General features: G+C 41.9%; 1 protein-coding gene across 3 annotated transcripts in view; it reads right to left on the reverse strand.

Annotated features, from left to right (window-relative positions):
* The window catches only part of BMPER (BMP binding endothelial regulator), a 240,243-nt gene that overhangs the window by 96,024 nt on the left and 122,097 nt on the right, over positions 1–22,122 (reverse strand). For all 3 annotated transcript variants that reach the window (XM_045792879.2, XM_045792881.2, XM_045792880.2), the window contains exons 7-11: positions 17,554–17,653; positions 11,886–11,995; positions 8,449–8,589; positions 6,227–6,331; positions 2,852–2,897 (exon numbers count right to left, since the gene is read on the reverse strand). In XM_045792879.2, the coding sequence (XP_045648835.1) occupies positions 2,852–2,897; positions 6,227–6,331; positions 8,449–8,589; positions 11,886–11,995; positions 17,554–17,653 (502 nt within the window). The remainder of the gene's footprint in view (positions 1–2,851; positions 2,898–6,226; positions 6,332–8,448; positions 8,590–11,885; positions 11,996–17,553; positions 17,654–22,122) is intronic.

Here is a 22,122-nt window from a genome sequence, read left to right on the forward strand (position 1 = left end):
TAACAATCCTACAGCTAACATCATACTCAACCATGAAAATCTAAAAGTTTTTCTTCTAAGATCAGAAACCAGATGAGAATGCCCCCTCTCACCACAGAGTATTGGAAGTACTACCCAAAGCAATTAGGTCAGTAAAAGAAAGAAAAGTCGTCCAAATCAGAAAGGAAGAAGAAAAACTGTTGTTACTTGCAGATGATATAATACCATTTATATATACATATATATATATACATATATATAAAATGGTATTATATATGTATATATATATATTTATATATGTGTGTGTATATATATATATATCCTAAAAAAATCCACCAAAAAACAATTAGAACTAATAAAAACTAGTAAAATTGCAGAGTATAAAATCAATATACAGAAATCTATGGCTGATAACAAAACATCACAAAGAAAATCTTTAAAAAATTTTCACTTATAATTGTATCAAAAAGAATAAAATATTGAGAAATAAGTGTAACCAAGGAAGTGAAAGACCTATGCATTGAACGATATGACACTGACGAAAGAAACTGAAGACACAAATAAATGGAAAGATATTTCATGCTCATACATTAGAAGAATTAATATTGTTAAAATGTCCATACTCCCTAAAGCAATCTACAGATTCAATACAATCCCTGTCAAAATACGAATAACATTTTTCACAGAACTAGAACACATAATACTAAAATTTGTATGGAACCACAAAAGACTCCAAATAGCCCAAGCAATCTCGAGAAGGAAAAACAAAACTGGAGGTATCACACTCCCTGATTTGAAACCATACTATAAAGCTCTAGTAATCATATTTTTTGGTACAAAAACAGAATACAGATTAATGGAACAGAACTGAGAGCCCAGAAATAAACCCACACATATATGGACAATTCATGTATGATAAAGGAGCCAAGAACATACAATGGAAAAAGGACAGTCTCTTCAACAAATGATTGTGGAAAACTGAACAGCCACATGCAAAAGAATGAAACTACACCACTATATTTCACTATACACAAAAGTTAACTTAAATGGATTTAAAGACTTGACTGTAAGACCCAAAACCACAAAATTCCTAGAAGAAAACATAAGCAATATGGTCCTTGACATCAGTCTGAGTGACATCTTTGTGAATCTGACTCCAAAGCAAGGAAAACAGAAGCAAAAATAAACAAGTGGGACTACATCAAGCTAAAAAGCTTCTGCATAACAAAGGAAACCATCTTCAAAATGAAAAGACAACATACCGAATGAGAGAAGATATTTGTATACCATACATCTGATAAAGGCTTAATATCCAAAATATATAAGGAACTCGTACAACTCAACAACAAAAACCAAACAACCCAATTTTAAAAATGGGCAAAGGCTTCGAATACACATTTCTCCAAAGAAGACATCCAGATGGCCAGCAGGCACATGAAAAGATGCTCAACATCACTAATGATTATGGAAATGAAAATCAAAACCACAATGAGGTATCACCTCACACCTGTTAGAATGGCTATTATCAAAAAGACAAGAAATAAGAAGTGTTAGGAAGGGTATGCAGAAAAGGGAACCCTCATCCACTGTTGGCAGGAATGTAAACTGGTGCAACCAGCATGGAAAATAGTATACAGATTCTTCAAAAAATTCTACCATATGATTCAGCTCTTCTACTTCTGGGTATTTAACTGAAAAATACAAAAACACTAATTTGGAAAGATACATGCACTTCAATATTCATTGCAGTATTATTTACAATAACCAAGATATGAAAACAACCGAAGTGTCTACTGATATGTGAACGGATAAAGATGTGGTATATTTATACAATGGAATATTACGTAGCCATAAAAAAGAACAAAATCTTGCATTTGTAACAACATGGATGGAGTATTCTGCTAAGCAATATAAGTCAGATGAAGAAAGATAAATACCACATGATTTCACTCATAGGTGTCATCTACAACAAACAAATAAACAAAACAAACTCAGAGATACAGAGAACAGATTCATGGTTGCCAGAGGGGAAGCGGATGGGGGAGGGTGTGTGTGTGAAATGGATGAAGAAAGTCAACTCTATGGTGATGGATGGTAATTAGGCTTGTGGTGATTACTTCGTAGTGTACACTGATGTCAAATTATAAAGCTGTACACATGAAGCTTATTAAATAAATAAATAAAATATCAGCTGTCTCAAAACCATATGAATTTGAAAAGGATGAAAATGACAATTTGTCAGTCATATGTCAACATGTGGGGATAACATTGAACTTGTTGCTATGCTCCGAGTGATTAGCAGTGCAGTCTCAGCCAGCTTTCAGAGTAAGCCATGTTAGAGAGAACCTTCAAAACTCAGTTTAAAAATAGCAGGATGACAAACCATTGCCAGTCGAAAGACCTCGTTTCACTTTGCCAACAGTAACACTGGATGTGAGCAGGTGAAATGGTTAAGTGTGCAGATGAGGGGTGGGGAGGAGGAAATGTAGCTGTTTGGCTTCATAATGATAGAAGGAAAATCCCTCCCAGCTTATGTATATTGTTGGTTTTACTGGACATCACCTTAACTGCTATGACTGCAGATGCTAGTAGTTAAAATGCATATTAAGTTATCTGGTTCTTCTTAAAACCTCATCAGACCATTTAACTTCTAAATTTCTATTAGCAACAAATTCTAATGGAAACATCTCAATTTTGTGCTTCTGTGAGAGGGTTTCAATTGACTTAAAGTGTCTGGAGGAAAGTGGGGTGATCCCATCCCATACTGAGAGACACAAAATATGCAAAACCCTACACCATCATTTTTCTTGTTGAATTATAAAGTGTGAAAGAAATATTAATAGCAATTTCCAAAGGAATAAACTAAACTTACTTTCGGTGCAAATAGGACAGCATCCTTTTCTGTTGAGAATTTTACCCTAATCAAGAGGGGAGAAAAAAAAAAACAAATTTAATGTTAAAAAACAGGGTCTGCTGAGGACAAAGTCTTTTTTAAAATCTAATCAGTTAAACCAATGAAATCAGTCCAAGCTGTATTTGAACCTGATGCCCAGACAGTGACGATGATGGCAAAAATGAACTTTGAAGTATCAGGTTCTAATGCCAGGCAAAGTCATTCAGAAAGCTTTCCTGTTCTTATCCTCTGAGAAATATAATATCCAAGGGGCTCATTGGTGTGATTTTTCTCACATGGGGGAAGATGGAGACCGTCTGGATTCAACCTTTTCACTGATATCCAAACTAGCCCTCTAGAGACCGAGCACACACACATAAAAATTGCAATCGTCTGTCAACCTCTCGATCCACGTAAGGCATTCGTTCAGTCTTTGCTTGTCAGAGGGGCCCAAACAATAAATCATATCCCAAGCATGGGCCTACGCATATGGACAATACCTGTGCTACAGAACAAATTCAGATTTCTTCTTTCAGAAACTGGTATGCCAGCCATGTTAAGTTACTGTTATGCAGTCAAAGCCAATGACACTGAGGGTTCTGAAATGCTGAGTAATTTTCCATTACCTTTCTGGAAATACAGTGTAATCTCCTATGTTCCATTTCTTCTAATTTTTTTTTAATACATGGCATTAAAAGGAGGAGACACATTCTCAGGGTCAATATCAGAGAATGGCATCGTCTCTGACTCAATGAGACTCACAGAGAAAAAGAAATGCGGTCAATTGCCACTAGTGGTCAATTGCATAAAGAATAGAGTTAGGTACTCAAAAAAAAATTATACTGACTTAAAAAATGCTGGTTGATAACTGAAGAACTAGAACCATGTCTCATTCATTTTTTGCATCAGCCAGGCCCAAAAGGGTACATTAAAGGCTATGACAACTTTGAATGAGACTTAAAACTCGGCTCCGTTCAGCCCTCCCTGGTTTGGGGCATTATGACATATTTTCATTGCCTAGAGCTCGATTATCTATTTCTAGCTGGCACAGAGGCCCCCCTTCGGTCTCTCGTGACTGAAAGCGGCTGAAGACAATACCAACTGAGGTGGGGCTCAGGCCGATGGAGTGGTGGCCCCAGGGGAGCGCAGTGAAGTGCTCTATCAGAAGGAGGCAGAGCTACTTGAACCAAGGCCCCAACAAAGGGTGACTAGATGATCCCCTACATCTGCACCTTGGCAGAAACTGCCACCTCCCTTCTCCTGGAACTGAGTGGAGCTGGTAATCTCACTGGATCACGTAAGGAATAAATCAAGCACAAGCTATGAAGTCTAGGCTCCCAAGACCTACGCAACTAGCGTGCAACTCTGGACAAGTTGTGACCTCACTGGTAAGAAGGGTCTAGTAACAGCACCCAACTCAGAGGGCTGGTCTCAACATTAAACAGGGTAAGTCCTGCGACTACAGGGAAAGTCTCAGTATGTATCAGTGATGATGAGACAGCAGTGTTACGACAACCTGTCCCCACTGGAACCCCCCACAGCCCTTCTCACTCAAGGTGCTCCTTTGCCTCAGGGCTAGGGGTGGGGGTGGGGGTGGGGGAGGGGTGGAGGGAGGGTAGGGACTGCCAGGGAGGATGGACAGGAAATCCAACCATAAAACCCTTCTTCAACAAGGCACACACACTTCTGGAAAAAGAGATGAGTAGCAGGCAGGAAGGATAGAGCAGGGAATAGAGTCTGCTTCTTAAAAAAAAAAAAAAATACACCTTCTTTTTTTAATTTCCCCAGGCAATGTAAGGGAGGGGAAATAAGCATTTAACAGGATTTCCATGGTAGAACTAAGTTATCTTCCAAAGTCCTTGTGCTGGCCCCTGAGGAAGGAAAGTGTGAACCAGAGGAACAGGATGGAAGGATGCCTAGAAACAGAAAGGTGGCCCCTGGGGCAGGAGCCAGGCCCCGACAAGCTTTGACAAGACCAGGAGGGGGTGCAGTGGGGGAAAGATCTGCACATGGGAGACGAATGCTCCTGGCTCCCACGAGGTCGTCAAAGAGGAGATGCTATGGAGATGCCGCTGACAGAAAGAACACTGACCTCCCCACAGCAAGAGGACAGTGAAACCGTCCAGTCTGCCGCAGCGGCGAGACCCAAGTAAAGCTGGAAACCCCACCACGGCCTGCTGGGGCTGGTCACTCGGGCCACCAGGTTGGCACAGCGTGCTGTTTTTGTCTTGTAGAATAAGGAAGCCCATTATTGCCAGCATGCGCTGCCGGAGTTCATTAGCACTGAGGGTTCCCCAAGGACTGGCATAAATGATGTGATCCCATTTTTCCCAATGAATATTTATAAGCAGACCGTGTTCAAGTCTCCCTATTGTATCTCCTTTTTTTTTTCTTTCATGGGAGGTTTTCAGTTTTATGTCTGAGGCTTTTTAAAGCAAGACTAATTAGGGTTTTTTTTTCCCTTTTTTCTACCCCCTTCATTCAGTTGTGCAATAGCAACAGCTGTTGTTTTTTTGTGCCTCATTTGGCACTCAAGTAAAAACAGCAACTTTTTGTTTATAATAATAACAGATGTGAATAAAATTAAAAGCTGTCTATAACAGAGAAGGGAGGACATGTCCTGAATATATGGATGTATTTTTTCATTCACTGGAAGGTACTGAATAGGTTTGACATTTTCCCAAAATGCATAAAACCTTAAGAGGTTTCGAGTTGCCGAGGTGAATTCAATGAAGTTCATGCTTTAGAAGATAATGGCGGCTTTATTCGGAGTGCTGGAACTGGGGGTTTCTGAAAAGAGATATTTCCATAGGGGCGCCATTTCCATTTGGGGCTACAACAGAGGCCAGGGTTAGGGAAAGAAAATATAGTAAAGGGGTCGGGGGTGCTGCTAGGCCACTCGGAGAAACCCCTCGGGGAGTTTCTTACTAAACAACTACATACTACTTTGAACGGCTAAGGGAAAGAATCCCCAATTTGGGCAGAGAGAAAGAGAAGAGAAAAATGGGAAGGCTGGTTATGGTGTTCAACAGAAAAGCCAACAAAAGGAACAAGAGAGCAGATCTAACAGGAATTGGAGACGTTAAAACAAAGAAGTGGGGAAAGTCAATGAGAAATAGGAGATTTGGGACAAATGCAAGGTTAAGAGCTATTTTCACGTGGGACTAGGATCTGGGTGGGAAGCGCGAAAAAGAAGGAGTGAGCCTTGCAAAGGGGGTTGTGGCTATTCAGGAACCTGGAAGTACCAGCAGATCTGGACTGTGTGCTCAGAAGATGGCATGTGACCGTGCTACGTGTAGGATGTTTCCCAAGACCTTAAGGTAAAGAAGAAACCAACCTGCACTCCAGACGTACCTGCGGGCAGCTGCTGATGGGAACACACTGCTTCTTTCGACACTCTGTCTTGCCTTTCACACAAGCACAGATGGTACAATTCACAGAGGACCACATCTCTCCATCCTACGGGGGAGAGAGCACAGGATTCTGCTATCAGCTGGAGGCAGATGGGAGTTAATCCAACAGGCTGGGATTTCTCTGCCAAGGAGAGCATTTCTTACCCTGAGTGAGGGATCCACCATCAGACTAAATTACCCTGAGGTGTCTTTTTCCACCTGTCCAATTGGAGGGTGTGTGTGTGTGTGTGTGTGTTCCCTCTCCAGGATGTAAAAAGAATTCTTGTGCATCTAACCAAATCATATTTGCATCTTGCTTCTCCTGCACTGTTTACTTATAGCTTCACCCTGGAAGACAAACCTGAGTTTTCATACATGATGCGGTAGCAAAGGTCTAATGTTCCTGTTGGATAGAACTGAAATGTTCCAGCTGTCCCAGACACCAACAGTGGAGATGTACAAATGCGGTTAGTTTATTCCCAGATGTGACATAGTTCTGGACCACACAGGACACGAACGTACAAAGAACAGAGGCTAATTCAAAGGACTCTCACTGCCCAGGCAGACACCTGATCAGCAAGCCATCCAAATATGCGGAGCCCAGACAGAATACTCCAAGACAACGTGTCCCTGGCTGTCTGATACTCTCTTCCCAAAAAGCTGGTTAGCAACTTGGAATATGTTTTCTAGCCCAGAGAGGTTTTTTTGAGGAATACTTTTGACTCACTGAATTTATAATAGGCAATTGCCAAATACCCAGCCATGAGAAGCCCAGTCCCTCCAGAGAACGTGCAGGGCTGATGGTCCAGCTTGTGGAAAAGCAGATTACACACACAAGACATGGGTCTGAAAACAAAACAAGGATTCCTTCCTGGGTCTGTAGACATAAGCAGCAGATTTTGTTAAAAACAGAGAGACTAGAGCAGATTTTGATGATGACTGCTCCTTCTCCTCTTCCTTCTCATTTTTGGAAGCTATATTAAGGACTATGAGAGCCTTTTATTTCTCAGGAGTGAAAGACCTCAATGAATCTGTCTTAAAGGGCATCCAACCAGTCCAAATTCTGAGTGATTTTTCTAGGACATGGTGGTTCAAAGATGACTCTCTGCAAATTATTTTAGGCTCATCACAAAAAGGAACCTTTGTACAAGGAGCCTTGAAAACACTTTGCACACAATACCAGCATGAGGGGGAGTCGATTGCATCCAGGTGCTCTGGAAACGGACGATGACTTTATGTTAAAAGGACACATGAGTGGCTCCGAGAGGTTGGTATAAATACAACACACATGACCCCCTTCCTTTGGGCATGACCCATCATGTCTTCTTACTGATTCCATAGGAATCAACGCTCTCCCCCTCTCTGTCAATGTAAAAGGAAATCTGGCTAAGTGCCGCAGGAGGAGCTCCCGCGTCTGACTTGATTCCGAGGGTCTCAGTCTGAGGAACGTCCTGAGGTGGCACCTACAGGTACAGAAAGACTCCCTCCATCCAACAGACCAGAAGGAAAGCCCTTTGCACAAAGACAACAATCTTCATCCTGATGTTTACACGGTCACTGCACAGCTATGCTAACAGAAAACTACGGGTAGCAGTCGATGAGTAGCAGATGGTCGGTGGACAATTCTGCTGGCTCAGCTGGGGCAAGGCTCTCTCACCTTTGCTCACCGGCTGTGCTGGCATCAACATTCTCACCTGCGCATCTTCCAAGTGAGAAAAATCTCTCTTTGGAAAAGGGGCTTTGTGAAAAGTTCTAAAATTATCAAGCTAGAGAACCATCAGGATCTTGGAAAGAGACACTAGGTGAATGAGACGCCCCCAGTCATTAGGGCCCCCATAACAGCACATCAAGGCAGGGCATCCTCAGCTCAAGCCCAGTCACTGGCTCACCACATGTGGCGATCACGTTTCACAGGCTTAAAACACTTTGTAAAGCAAAAATAAAGCCAAAGAAAACCATTTTTCCAAACAGTTGCTTCTCCGCCCCACAGGTACTTGATTTTAAATATAGGTATATATAATATTGCAATATAAATAATTACATTTGCACGCGCGCGCACACACACACACACACACACACACACACATGTCTACAAAGTACAGATTACTCTGGTCTGCCTTTTGTCTGGAGCTTTTACATTTCAGTGTAGTAAAGTGCTTCCCAGGCACTTGGCTTGTGACATACCCGGAAAATCTTGTTGCCAGACTTGCACACCTTGACGTCCTCCGGAGGCACTCGCAGGAGACACTCTTCACAACACGTCTCCTCCCCTCGGACGCAGCCACCAGGGTGGGAACACTTCTTCTTACACACCACGGTAGAGTCCTAGGGGCCCGAAGGCAAACCAGGAATTAAAAATGCTTTCATCTCTACCAAACATCCCAGCTGGCCTTCCTTTTAACAGCCCACAACTAACTGCTTTAAACACATTCTGATGATACCGCACTGTAACATGTTGCAATAAATCTTTCTTTCCCTTCAAAATGTTATTTGTTGTTGAGGTATCTGGACTAGAAGATGAAGCAGCTCTGAGAACTGTGATGTACCCTCACTACCTTCCAAGTGTTTATAGTTTAATGTTCAAGAAACTTCTGGTTGTACTCCAGCCAACGTGTGGCAAGCAAGTCCAGCTCACTATGGGCCGACCGGTTTCCTTCTTCCTGCCCTTTTCCTCTTGCACGTCCTTCATTAACATTGCTCTCTTGGGTCTCCTCCAGGGCTTATGCCACCTTCAAGGAGTTTCGCATAAAGGCACGATACCTAATCAAAAAGTAAACATTAGGAGCTAATGTTCCTCCTCAAGATGAAATTCCTTAGTGTGCTCCACGTTCGCAGAAGAACTGAAAGAGCAATTCCAAAACCAGGCCTGGGCTCTAGGGCTCCTCTGTCAAGTACGTAACCCTCACCAGGCCATTTGCCCTCTGAGAGTGACGAGTTTATATCTGTAACTTTAAGAAGCATGGCTTGCTTCCTAAAGAAGAGGCATCGCGTGAACACAGCAGCCAAGTAAATTGTGCCTACTGATTTATTCAACAACACACTGAAGGAAAATTCAGAGCTATTTAAGAAAAGTAAACTTCTTTAGTTCCCCAGCCAACAAGTTGCAATTTCACTGGAGTAGGCTGTCAGCTGGAATGAATGTAAGAGCAAAACATTGGTGAGACTTGGTGGCAGGCAGGGCTGGAGGAAAGCGGTGTCCCCAGCGGATGGGCAATCCCCTCACAGTGCGGTGTTAGTGGGAGACCGAAGACGGAAATGAGACCAAGCCCTCTCCTATTAGTGTTGAGAGAGCACTCAAACAGGTTGTGTGAATCAACGTATGTAACTTCCGTAGCTTCTCCGTTAATGTTATGACTTCAGGAGGGACTCCTGGTATCCATCCACTCTACTCCTCCTGACTTATCCATCTAAGACTAATATGACAATGAGATAATCCTTTTAAAAATGGCATTAGTTGTGTTTTCTTTTTAAGGTTCTATCACAGCAGATAATGGATAGGATTAGCATTGGACAAGACCGGTTCCTTTACTAGTGTGGCAGCTTATGCAAGTCCATCTCCCTGAGCCTCAGATTCCTCCTCTTCAAAATGGAGGTGAGAGTACCTACTCCTCAGGTTTATTGTACAATTTAAGTGAAATATGTAGAGCACTTGGCACAGTTTCTGGCACATAGAAATTATTATAGGTCAACTCATAAATTGGAAAAAAAGTCCTTTGCCAAGCTGCATGTCTTGATTTCTAGTTTGAAAACAGGGCACTCACCAGCTCTCAAGTAATACATACTTGACGGTAGTACATTTCCCAACTTTCATTACACACACACACACACACACACACACACACACACACCCGTTAGATCATATGCCTGGCAGTAGTTTAAGCAATGAGAATACGGAGATGGATGGATGTGCTTCTGTCTACATGGTGCTCACAGAGCAAAAGGAGAGAGAGAACCATGTGAACAAATAAATTGCAATATAATGTAGTAAACAGAATTAGTAAAGGTATAGAGGTAACAGAAAGGAAAAGTAATTACCTCCCTAAGTGAGTCAGGAAAGCCTCCCCAGAGGAGGCAATATGTGAGATAGGCTGTTGTGTATGAAGAGGAGTTTGCTGATCAAATTGAAAGAAGATGAAGATACACTCCAGATAGAGGAATCCTCAATAAATCTCAAGGCACAAAGGCCTGAAACCATACTGTGCTCAGAGTACTATTAAACAATTCCCTGCACCTGCCATGGCACTGGATGGAGATGCTGGAGAGGGAAGCTCTAAGCAGATAGAAAATAATACTGATTATCCAAAATGCCTATAGCTTGATTCTTCAAACATCCAATTTCCTAAAGATGACTGTGGACGCATACTCTGACAAAAGACAACCTCTTGAAGGAAATATATTAATTACACTTTTTTGAGTACTGGGACATATTGCCTAATCTTCTCTCAAAGAATCCATGAGACCCAAAGCATTGCAAGCATAACAGATTCTCAGTCTGCTTTCCTGCAATTAAGAGAATTGGGGATGTGATGTGTTTCATCAAAGGTGCAGTACCCTCAAGAGGAAGCTATAACCTGTGAAATTCCTGGAGAGGAAGAAAAGTCTGGAGGATGGAGACCAAGGCAAACAGAAGGAGTAGCTATATGGTTAGCATAGGACAGTGCAAACCACAGACGGGAGGAAGGAGCCTGAGGAAAGTATTCTCAGGCTTAGGAAATACTCAGTGTTCAGTGCCGGGAACAGATAGTTCAGCCCTGTTCAGCCACCCCCCGAAGTAATGCATGCTACTTAACAAAGCATGCCTCAAGTAATCAGGAACTTCTGACCTCTAATCCTAACTACTGACTCACAGCTGACATTGAGCAAAACTCCTCTCTTTTCCTCTCTATCCCTTTGGTTATTAAAAACAAAACAACCACCATCACCACCAAAATGCATTATTCTAAATTCATGTCACACAGATGTTTGGGTTAACTCACTAATGAATGATCTTAACATCTCCCATTAAAATGATCCTCTTCTTGGTTTTAAAAATAAATCACTGCATAAGCACAGTCAATGAATGTGTGATGTGTATCCCTTTAAAATTCTGGAGCTGTGGAATTCTTTCTTTACAAGTCATTAGACCTCGGTTGCCTCTGGAGAAAAGCAAGCAATGCCTCAACTAAGAAATGGTACAATGAACAAAACATAAATACTCTCTTCCTGAACTATCAGGTTTATCTTTGTGATGAACTGTAAATCCATGCCTTTCTTTCCTCTTGAATGTGATTCAAGTTATTTTTATTGCGAGGCATGTCAAAGAATTCGTCTTGGATAGTTAGAGCCAGAGAATACTGTCACATCTATGTGTCTGATGTTAGAAAGTACCTCAGGATAGCCCCCTCAGACTTTAGTTCTCACCCCCAAAAGCTAACTTGTAGGTCCTGGGAAGATAACAGTGAATTGTAATTTGGGTCCTCTGTTCAAACTTCCTTGCAACCTTGAGTTGATCTTAACTAGTAAAATGGCATTGATAATGCCTCCTTCCAGTAAGTAACACATTATCATGTTTGGCTATAATGTTAATAATAAAACCCCAACTGAAATCATGGTTGGACAGCAGCCCCTCACAACCACCTTACCTGGCAGGTGCATGCAGTGCAGTTATCGTAGAGAAATGAAGATCCATTGTCATAAACGTCACTGCGAAAGAGGCAGCTTCCAAATGGGAGGTCAAACACTTTCCTCTGACCTAGAGAGAAGCAATAGCATGGTGTAAGCAAGACAGAAGTCAGGATGTCCCACTTTGTCATGAACAATTAATTATATCACAGGGCTGTTAAACATTCTCACAAGACCAGGTAAAACTGGTGCACAAAAATAGTTCTGGGTTAGATGTTCCCAGGGAATTCCCTGGAGTCATTAATGTAGAGAGCTTTTGTTATAAAGAGTTTGATTCCACACTGACTCTTGTAAGTTCAACAAATCTTTAATACCATCTTAGTGAACCAAGATGACCAGGTCTGTGTCGACTTGCCCTCATGGAGCTTACAGTCTACTGGTGAGAAAAACCCACAAAAAATGATTTCAACACAACAATATGGTAAGTTCTGGAAAGAAGCCAATATGGGAACTGTGGGGACAGGGAGAACAGAGAAGACTTCTTGGAGGATGTAATACCTGAGCTGCATTTTAAAGAACAAGCAAAATTATCCAGAAAGAAGGTATTGGCAGGGAGGAGGCAAAAGGAGTCAAGATATCCCAAGAAGAACTAGAATGAGCAAAAAGAAGAACCAACGATATAGCATCTCAGTTGGAGTCATGACAAGTCCACTGGTATAAAGGATGGCACTAACTCAAAATGTGCATAAAGGCAGAATCCAACCCACATGCCAATTGCCCAAGTGCCTACGAATAAGCACCACACCTCTGTAGAATTAGCTTAGTTTTCCCTGATGTGAAGATCTGATTGGTGACCAAAAGGGCCATAAAAGCAAACCCAAATAAAGACGACAATCCAATTTCCTCCTTTCTTTCAGTATGTGAGCTTCTACTCCCTGGAGCATATAAAAACATCCCTGACATGGTACTTGAATCGAGGACTGAGTTAAGAAGTCAAAGATTCATAGTCACTCATTAGATTTACATCTACACTCTTTCTTCTTATAAAAAGATTAAAAGCAATCTCTATTAATCAGGAGGCCCTGTGAAATGCTGAAAATACCTATAGGCACATATTAAATACTACTCTCAGAATTAGAATCGTTGGAATTACCATCAATAGGAGTCAAGAAAAATTCTATATTCCTGCTAGAGTCAACTTCAAGGCTAGGATACAGAATTAAATCATTAGTTTGGCTCTTAACTACCAGAAGTAAACTTGCCTCAAAAGATGGCAGTAAGTTATAATCTGGGTCCCTCATATGGATCTCCTGGTGACCTTGAGTATTTCTCCAGGCCTCACTAAGGTCACTTGTAAAATGGTACCAATAATGCCTCCTCATGATAACACATGGCCCTCTCTACCTACAATTCTGATGCTAGAGTATATAACCAAAAACCCTTTCATGGTAAGACAAAATTTAGCTGAATGACTGTATTTTCACTGAGCAAGTATTAATAACCCAACAAACACAGGTATTTTTTAAATTTAATTTTATTTTTTTTGTTTTATGCTTATTTTTTAAAAAATTTTTTTATTATATTATGTTAGTCACCATACAGTACATCCCCGGTTTCCGATGTAAAGTTCGATGATTCATTAGTTGCATATAACACCCAGTGCACCACGCAATACGTGCCCTCCTTACTACCCATCACCGGTCTATGCCATTCCCCCACCCCCCTCCCCTCTGAGGCCCTCAGTTTGTTTCTCAGAGTCCATAGTCTCTCATGCTTCATTCCTCCTTCTGATTACCCCCCCTTTCTTTATCCCTTTCTTCCCCGACCGATCTTCCTAGTTCTTATGTTCCATAGATGAGAGAAATCATATGATAATTGTCTTTCTCTCCTTGACTTATTTCACTTAGCATTATCTCCTCCAGTGCCATCCATGTTGCAGCAAATGTTGAGAACTCGTTCTTTCTGATAGCTGAGTAATATTCCATTGTATATATGGACCACAACTTCTTAATCCAGTCATCTGTTGAAGGGCATCTCAGCTCCTTCCACGATTTAGCTATTGTAACACAGGTATTTTTATGTGTACACCCAGGTCCTAGTTTCTTGGAGCTTGTGAGAACTTATAGACTAAATTAGAGGATTACCTGCAAAATACAAAATTCAGCCTTTCTCTAGATTTTTCTCTAGGCCCTGAAACATCAGGAAGCTGTGTGCAGGCCACCCACCCCATTAGAATCACTTCTGTTGTATCACACCTTGGTTTTAGGATATTCTAGTATAAGCAACATCCCTAGGCATATCTTTTTTTCTTTTTTGCATTTACTATAAAAATGATGGTGATGTTATTTTTCACTGTTGTAAACACTGTCCTCTATATTAATCTATCAGAGGTATTTTTCTATCCTTCAAGAATTAAAAATAGCTGTTTCAATTTAGCAATTTTTACAAATGTGATAAGTTGGTTTGCCTTTTTCCTATCTTTTATCTACATGTGCTTCATGTCTTTTGTAAGTGGCCTTAAATCCTGTTTGGCAAGAGGCAGGACAGAAATTATATAAATATAGTCAAGCTTCTTTCTCCACCAATCAAAATGTATCTTCTTTATGGCTGAGCTCCACATGACCTCCTCAGAGGCCCTTGTACCTCTTAGAATGAACAGCCCCTTCCTGTGTCCCCACAGCTCGTAGCTTTTACTACATATATAGTACTTAGTACTGTGGCATGGATGAATGAATGAATAGGTGAACAAATGGCTGGATGGGTTGGTGGACTGATGCATCAGTAGATCACTGAACAAAAAGACTCTTCAACAAGTTTATCCCCCTGAACAAATGTGAACAACTACCCAGATTATCACTCAATAAAATACAACTTTTACCTAAAAACACTGATGTGAAGCTTTTATCACAGTAGTATAGTTCCAATAGGATCCTAGGCTGTGTCACTCTGAGAGGGGCATTGGGTGCTCAGTATACACAAATCTCTGATGGGTCTCTTCCTTGAAAATGAGACAGAGAGGAAGAGAATGTTGCAGTGCAAAAGGCAGAGGTATGTCATGTAAATGAATCCTGGTCAAAGGAATATTTAACAGCAAATTGGTGTCCACCAGCCAAAAGTCTAATCGGTCTAAGATTTCAGAATCTAGAAAGTATCCTAATGTTTCCTTTTTTTTCCTTTCTGTCTTTTATCGTGTGGGTATGTTTCTTTTTACCCGTGAGGAACACAAAATCTTACCTTAATCCCAAAGTCATCATGGCCCAAAATAAGATAACATTCAAAAGAGTGGTTCAGAGACTTCATACACAGCCTAATTTAAGCCATTTCCACATTATTCCACTGGGGTTTAGGTCAATCAAAAAAGGTCTCATTTGGGAGAATTATGATTTTCAAGTTTCCTAAGACTTGTCACTCCTTTTGTAGTCTGTCTTATGACCACAAGTGGACAAGAAAATCTGCATTCAATACAACAGCTATTGCTCATATGAGAAGTTTCTGAGCTGACTCAGCACATCCACGGTATGGGCTTCAAAGCATTAATCAAATCTACTTATCTTCAATGTCAGGCCCCAAATGCCACCTCCTCTGTGATGACTTTTCTGCTTAGATGGAATGCTGTGTCCACCACGACCAGAAGCATGATGATTTCAACCACAGTGAACTAGCTAGCTATGCCAGGGGTACAAGCACACACTGGCAACCCAGGAAGCACATATCTCAGTGGAAATGTCTTTAATCAGGCATGTCTAAACAATTCTCCTTTGTTCTTTTAATTATTTCATAGTTACTTAAAAAGCATTGTGTGTGTGTGTGCACGTGTGTGTGTGTGTGTGTGTGTGTGTGCAGCACGAAGGTAAACATTATTAGATTAAGAGTTGGCAGAAGAATCCCTCAAAGAATAGAAAACTGCCTTCATTTAACAAGATACCTGTATTTGGCAACTTGGTTGTAGAAAGACTTCAGGCTATGACTGTGATAAGCTGGGAATGAAAAACATCCATCAACAGGATGTTCTGGAATTGAGAAAAGCAAGGTATGATGGAAAGGAGAGAGGAATCAAAAAAGGGTGTGGACAGTAACTGAAAGGAGGCTGGAGACCAAATGAAAGACAAACAGTGACACTCTTCTAAAGGCAAAATAGTTAGGACCTTTTAAGAACAAAGGGAGCTTAAGGTTCCATTTCATGTTGTTTGCTGTCCTTCGCTATAAAGTTATCACCCTTCGCGTTGACCACAAGCCTTCAGTAAAATCTACTACATGAACCTTGATTCAACAGCACCACATAAGGTGAAAAGACTGGAGAGTGAGTATCCCAGGAAGTACAAAATGAGTTAAAGGAGGACGAGGAGGAGAAGAAAAAGAAGGAGGAGGAGGAGGGAGGAAGGGAAAGGGGAAGAAGAAGGAGAAGCAGCAGAGGTGAAAGAGGAGAGGTTATTATCTGAGGAGGAGGAAGAAGAAAATAAAGGGAGAAACAGCAGGAGCAGAAACACAAAGCCAGTGGTGACTAGGAAACGTGCTAGCCTTCTCAAGGATCCCTAGAGATTTGAGTGAGGTTGCTGGGGGATTCTAGTGGGAGATGTTCTATTGTATTCGGATGCTGGCTCAAGCTACTTTTATTTGAATATGAGTCTGACCTCAACTAAGTCAAGAGCTTGAAGATCACATGTAAGAAGTTCACATATGGATTGTTAACAAGAGCCAAAGGATCTCTTGTCCTAGAGACTCTCCATGGCACGCTGTCTCTTTTCAATTAGCAACGTGTGTGCCACTCTCCACGTCACCAGCGAGGCTGAGCAGCAGCAGGTTAGAGCATGGGCTTAGGAATCACAGGGACTCTGTAGCTCACTAGCTATGCCACCTTCTGGAAATCCACTCCCCATTTCTGCAATAGTACTAATCATAGCACCTATATTGCATATCAGAATGATACATTTCGCACCTACACAGGACAGTTTCTTAAGAAAATTTAATGAGAAAAAGCATATAAAGTGCTTTGCATGGTGCCTAGGACATAGGAAATGCTCAGCAAGAAAGAGCTAATCCTCCTTTCGTGTTGGCTATTTTTCATTGTTCCTTTCCAAACATCTTGCTTTTGGTGTTATCCTCCTGCATGTTTTTGCCTCTAAGAGTAATGCTGGTGTATATTCCCCCATGTGTTAACTTCACATGCCTTTAAAATACTAATCATTTCTACTGATCATCATATGCCCATTGAAAGATAGTTTCTTCAATACTGTTCTTTCCAACAGGAGCTATTATCCCAGGTTGTCTGGTGAGCCAGGTTTACAGATACAGAGCAAAGAAACCCCTGAAGATGGGGTGCCTGGGTGGCTCAGTGGGTTAAGCATCTGCCTTCAGCTCAGGTCATGATCCTGGGGTTCTAGGATCAAGTCCCACATTGCTGAGCAAGGAGCCCGCTTCTCTCTCTGCCTCTGCCTGCTGCTTCCCGTACTTGTGCTCTCTCTCTCTGTCAAATAAATAAATAAAATCTTAAAAAAGAAAAAGAAAAAAGAAACCCCTATAGAGACCTCAGGAAAGAAATAAACTCCTATAATCAGAAGAAGCAGGTATTTCTAATAAGCCATGAACTAGGACAACCTGAGAACTCCAACATAACAATGAATGAAGACTCTCAGCAGAAACTCCCAAGAATAAATTACATTGTTCTTTGATCTGAAAACAGTCACTCACCCAAACATTTGGGGCAGCACTGTCCTGGGGGAGTGTGGCTAAGGTGCTGAGGACAGGAGAGAATGGGACAGACTTCTCTCACGCACTGTGTCCTGCCTCCCTGAAGAAAAGAGAGAGAGAAAAAAAAGCACATTTAGAAAAGTAAGTGCATATATATTGTATAACCAAGATGTCTGGAACAAACCTAGTGCCTTCCCTGGTATTAGGTCCCTGGGGTGACTGCTCACATCTGTGTAACTTCTCCAACTCTCCAATTATCTTCCCTGTAGGCCACATGCACTACACCCTCGAAAAGGCTACCCCTAAAGAGATTATTACACCATCCCCCCTCCCCACCCAACACCACCTTTATTTATCTTTTTCCTTCTCAGGACTAGCCAACCATCTCATTTTGCCCGATCGGAGGCTTTCAGTACTAAAACTGGAGAAGCCTTGGGCAAACGGGGACAAGTTGGCCTCTCTTTCCAACCCCCAAGCAAGCAAAGGAGCCCTCTAGATTTTACTGAGATTTTTTCCTCCTCTTTCAGACCCCCATCTTTCTGTAGGTTCTGCAGACATCTTCCTCCAAGAATACTTCCCTTCCTGCCACTGCTTAAAGGTGTTGCTAGCATGACTCAATGAGACTTGGATTTAAGGAAGCAGCGAGGCTGCTGAAAATGAAAACACTGAAAGCCAGTATTCAGAAGAACCATTTCTCTGAATTCGCTCAGCTAACCAAACCTGTTTCTATCGTAAGTAGAAGGCAAATGATGATTGATATTGGAAGGAATGGCAGAGGCCCAGCCACCTAAGGGAGATGTTCTAGAGCCTTCGAATTTTTCCCTGCCCCTGATTCTCTGCCCTTTCCTCCTTTCTGACACTCATTCTTTACCTCAGTATGTCCCCCTCCTCTGGCCATCAGTATGTCTCCCCTCTCTGCAACTCGAAGTTGCAGCATGCCTATTCCCCCTCCTTGATGTCTCACCAGAGGCGTCTGTTTTTCCAGCCTCAGCAACTTGTAATTGAATACTCAGAAAGCTGGGGCAGGGGAAAAGAAAAGTGCTTTCCAGTCAATTTACATCCAACACTTTTGTAAGGCTCATGTGAAAACTATCCTGTGCAAAATGAATTGCTATCAAATTCATGAATAATTAATTTTTTTTTTTTTTAAGAAAAATCGGTAGATTTGGTAAACAGATCACTAGGCAAATGGAATTTCAATGGATTGGCTTCTCTGGGATTTGAGCTAGAAAGCAAACTAGTAAACCCTCAGGTGCCCGCTGTCTGAAACCGGTAATTTATATCTCAAGAGGCCTCAGGAAATGAGGAACTCACGCCTCAAAGAAGGGAAAGATTCCCTGCGGCCTTTCCTCACACCTTCCCCAGCACTTTCTGCAGTAACACCAGACGTTAGCCGTCTGGGTCATATTCATGCCCATCCCCACCCACGGCCGCCGTCCATTGTTCCTGCTCTCCCTTCCTCTTCTTGCCAGTTTTGTTATTACTGTTTATTTTTTGGTGCGAGTGGATGAAAAGGGTAGGGCACGTTATGTCTTTTTAAATATTTATTATTTTTAAGCCACTTTCACATTGGATTCTTCCCCAAACCAATAGAGAGCATGCAAAAATACCACAAAAAGCTCTTCTGTTGTTTTTACATTATTTCCAGATCAGCAAGAATCACTAAAAATCTCCTAAGAATCCCTGGCTGTTTTCTGTGAGGTTCCTCACTCCACGCAGCATAATCCTAACGTCGGGCCTTTCCCCAGACTTCAGAGGCACATAACCTGAGTCTAGGTCAGACTCTGCGGTCGGGCCCAGCTTATACATAAACCACAAAAGCTAAATCTAGAGGGAGGACATAATGCTTCCCTTAACTTTTAATTTCAAAAAAATTCATCTGCAAGCAACTTCCTAAAATCCTGAAGCCTCAGGCCACACGAGGCTGCCTGTGTGCTGGCTTCTCGTAGGCGCACAGAGAACATATTCTTTCCATCGATATTCTCTGTTCTTGCTGGAGCGGCATCTATTTTTCAAGCATATTGCAAAATTAAAATTTTTAAAAAATAGTGCATAATTGCATAGGAGTTAACTTGCCCAGTGCTTCAGAAAGCTGGCAGAAGATTACGCGGGCTCCAGTACTTTTCCTTATGCTGAGGTCAAAGAGCAGATTTTGCATACATAATACAACTGCAGTTTGTCTTTCCCAAGAGCCTGTTAAAGTAACTTGAACTCCAATCGGGTTTGCTGGTTTAGTCAAGTTTTATTTTGTTTGGGTTGCAGTATTGTGGCATAGCCCAAGTCCCGAGGCTGCATTCCAATTACTACCTCCAAAGAAAGTGCCAGCCCTTTTCGGCTCACAACCTGCTTCTATGATTTCAACTCGGCAGGGAATCTGGTTAAACCAGGAGATGTGGCCGTGCTGTAAACCAGGAAAGTTAAAACAGAAGTGAACAATTCTGTTTCTAAATGTGTAAACGAATCCCTACTGTAACTGCACTAACTCAGGCTCTATCAGATTATCCCAACCTTTCTAACCGGCTTCCCTGCTTCAGCGCTCTTGCACTAACCCATCCTGGAAAGTTCAGTACGTCCACGGCTCCTCTCCAACCTCCATCCGTCATTTCATTATTGGATCAACTATGTGTTTAAGGCCTACATATGCTGAGGAGGCAGCAACGAATAGAACATACAAAAATCACTCACTTTACGGAGCCTACATCACCACTGAGCGTGTCCCCATGCTAAAGTGACGGATGACTTTCTGCTGCATCCGGGATAAAACTCAGGCTCAGTGTCCATTTTAGAAGCAAGTAAATGCTCACTAAAATCGGTTTCTTCTCCTGACACAGACCAACACTACATTTCTCAGACTCCCTTGCAGTTAGGCCTTATGACGAGGTTCTGAGCAAGAGGAGGTGGACGGAAGTAAATAACATACTTCTAGGCTTGACGCATAAAAATCTCTCATCTCAGTGCTCCGCACTCTCACTTTCTGTCTCTACCAGATGAATGGAGGGGATATCAATAACTGTACAAGATGAGAAGAGTCTGCTTCCACTTCCCTGAGTCACCATGTGGAAGTCTATCTACTAAACACTTGTAATGAACTATTAAATGAGCAAGAAATAAATTTCATTGCATTGAAATACTCTGATACATTAGATCTTTATTACCACGCTTACTCTACTTTGTCAAGATACCCCACAATCTTCTCTCCCATCTTCCCTCACAAGACCAACCTGGAGAGGGGGTCCAGTGTACCTTCTTTATTATCCCCAGGCCCATCTGCAGCCTGCCATCTCCTTTATATGTACCTCTTTCCCTCTCTCCCCCTGTCATTGACCCCTATAAAAATCCTGATTGTTGAAGGTCTATTTCGAGCCTCTTCTCACCTGTGAAGCCTTCTAGACCCCTTCATTTCCCAGTGACCCCCTCCATCTTTCCATATATTTTCTTTTTTCTTTTTTAATTTTTTTTAAAGATTTTATTTATTTATGTGACAGAGAGACAGCCAGTGAGAGAGGGAACACAGCAGGGGAGTGGGAGAGGAAGAAGCAGGCTCCCAGTGGAGGAGCCCGATGTGGGACTCGATCCCAGAACGCCGGGATCATGCCCTGAGCCGAAGGCAGATGCCTAACGACTGCACTACCCAGGAGCCCCTCCATATCTTTTTCTTTCTCATATGTATTCTATATTTTTGACACATACATAGAAGTTTAACACTGCAGGATGATACTGGTTTTGCCTCCAAGCTAGACTTTGGCGACAGCAGGGACCCGTCCTTTGAGCCTAAGATCCTTCAGGAGAGTGACAGACTCAAGGAAACATCTCAGTAAAAACTTCTGGAATGAGAGGAAGAGCCACCACTCAGGATGAGCTCTAGAATCTCAATGAATTTCTCAAACCACTTTGAACTACAGGATGCTGATGAGAAGGTATAGTTTCAGGGCTGTCTGCACCTGCTTACCTTGTATCTCCTTGGGTTTTGTACATGTTAGGTACTAATTAAATGTTTCTTGGTGCTGATATATCAAAAAGCAACACTTAACTTCACCTTATAAGCTGGCAGGATTCTGAGGACCCCATGTGTTTTGTTAAGTGTTTGAAAATATCTACATGGTCAAAATACACAACGATTAATGTCTATAGTCCCATGTGGCCAAAAGGAAAGGGACGCTAGGAACTTCCATAGTACTGGTGAGTTATGATTTTCACCATTTTTCTTTAGTTTGTTCTTTAGAGGTGATCGTTTGTTCTAACTGCATACCCAAGTGTTTCTCCGAAAGTAGCTGTTTTTTAAAGACATGAAACTTGTCCCAAGTCTATTTGCTGCCCCCTTATTTTTGTTTTAGCTGATTCAGTCAAGAACATGATCACTTTGTGTCAAAGTTTACCATAGAGCAGCAGTCTTGCTACATAATAAAAATCTATCTTCCTGAACAGAGTAATGAGTGCAAGATGATAAAACCACAGCCATGTGCTTGCAGGCTTCTTCCCCCACGCCTGAGGACCACTGAGGATTGAGGGCTGGAAACCATACTAGAACGTGTGACACAGCACTCATCCCTTGACCGGGATGCCGAGCTG

This window comes from Ursus americanus, chromosome 3 (genome assembly GCF_024610735.1).
Source record: "Ursus americanus isolate L20-20 chromosome 3, mUrsAme1.1.p, whole genome shotgun sequence".
Lineage (NCBI taxonomy): Eukaryota > Metazoa > Chordata > Mammalia > Carnivora > Ursidae > Ursus > Ursus americanus.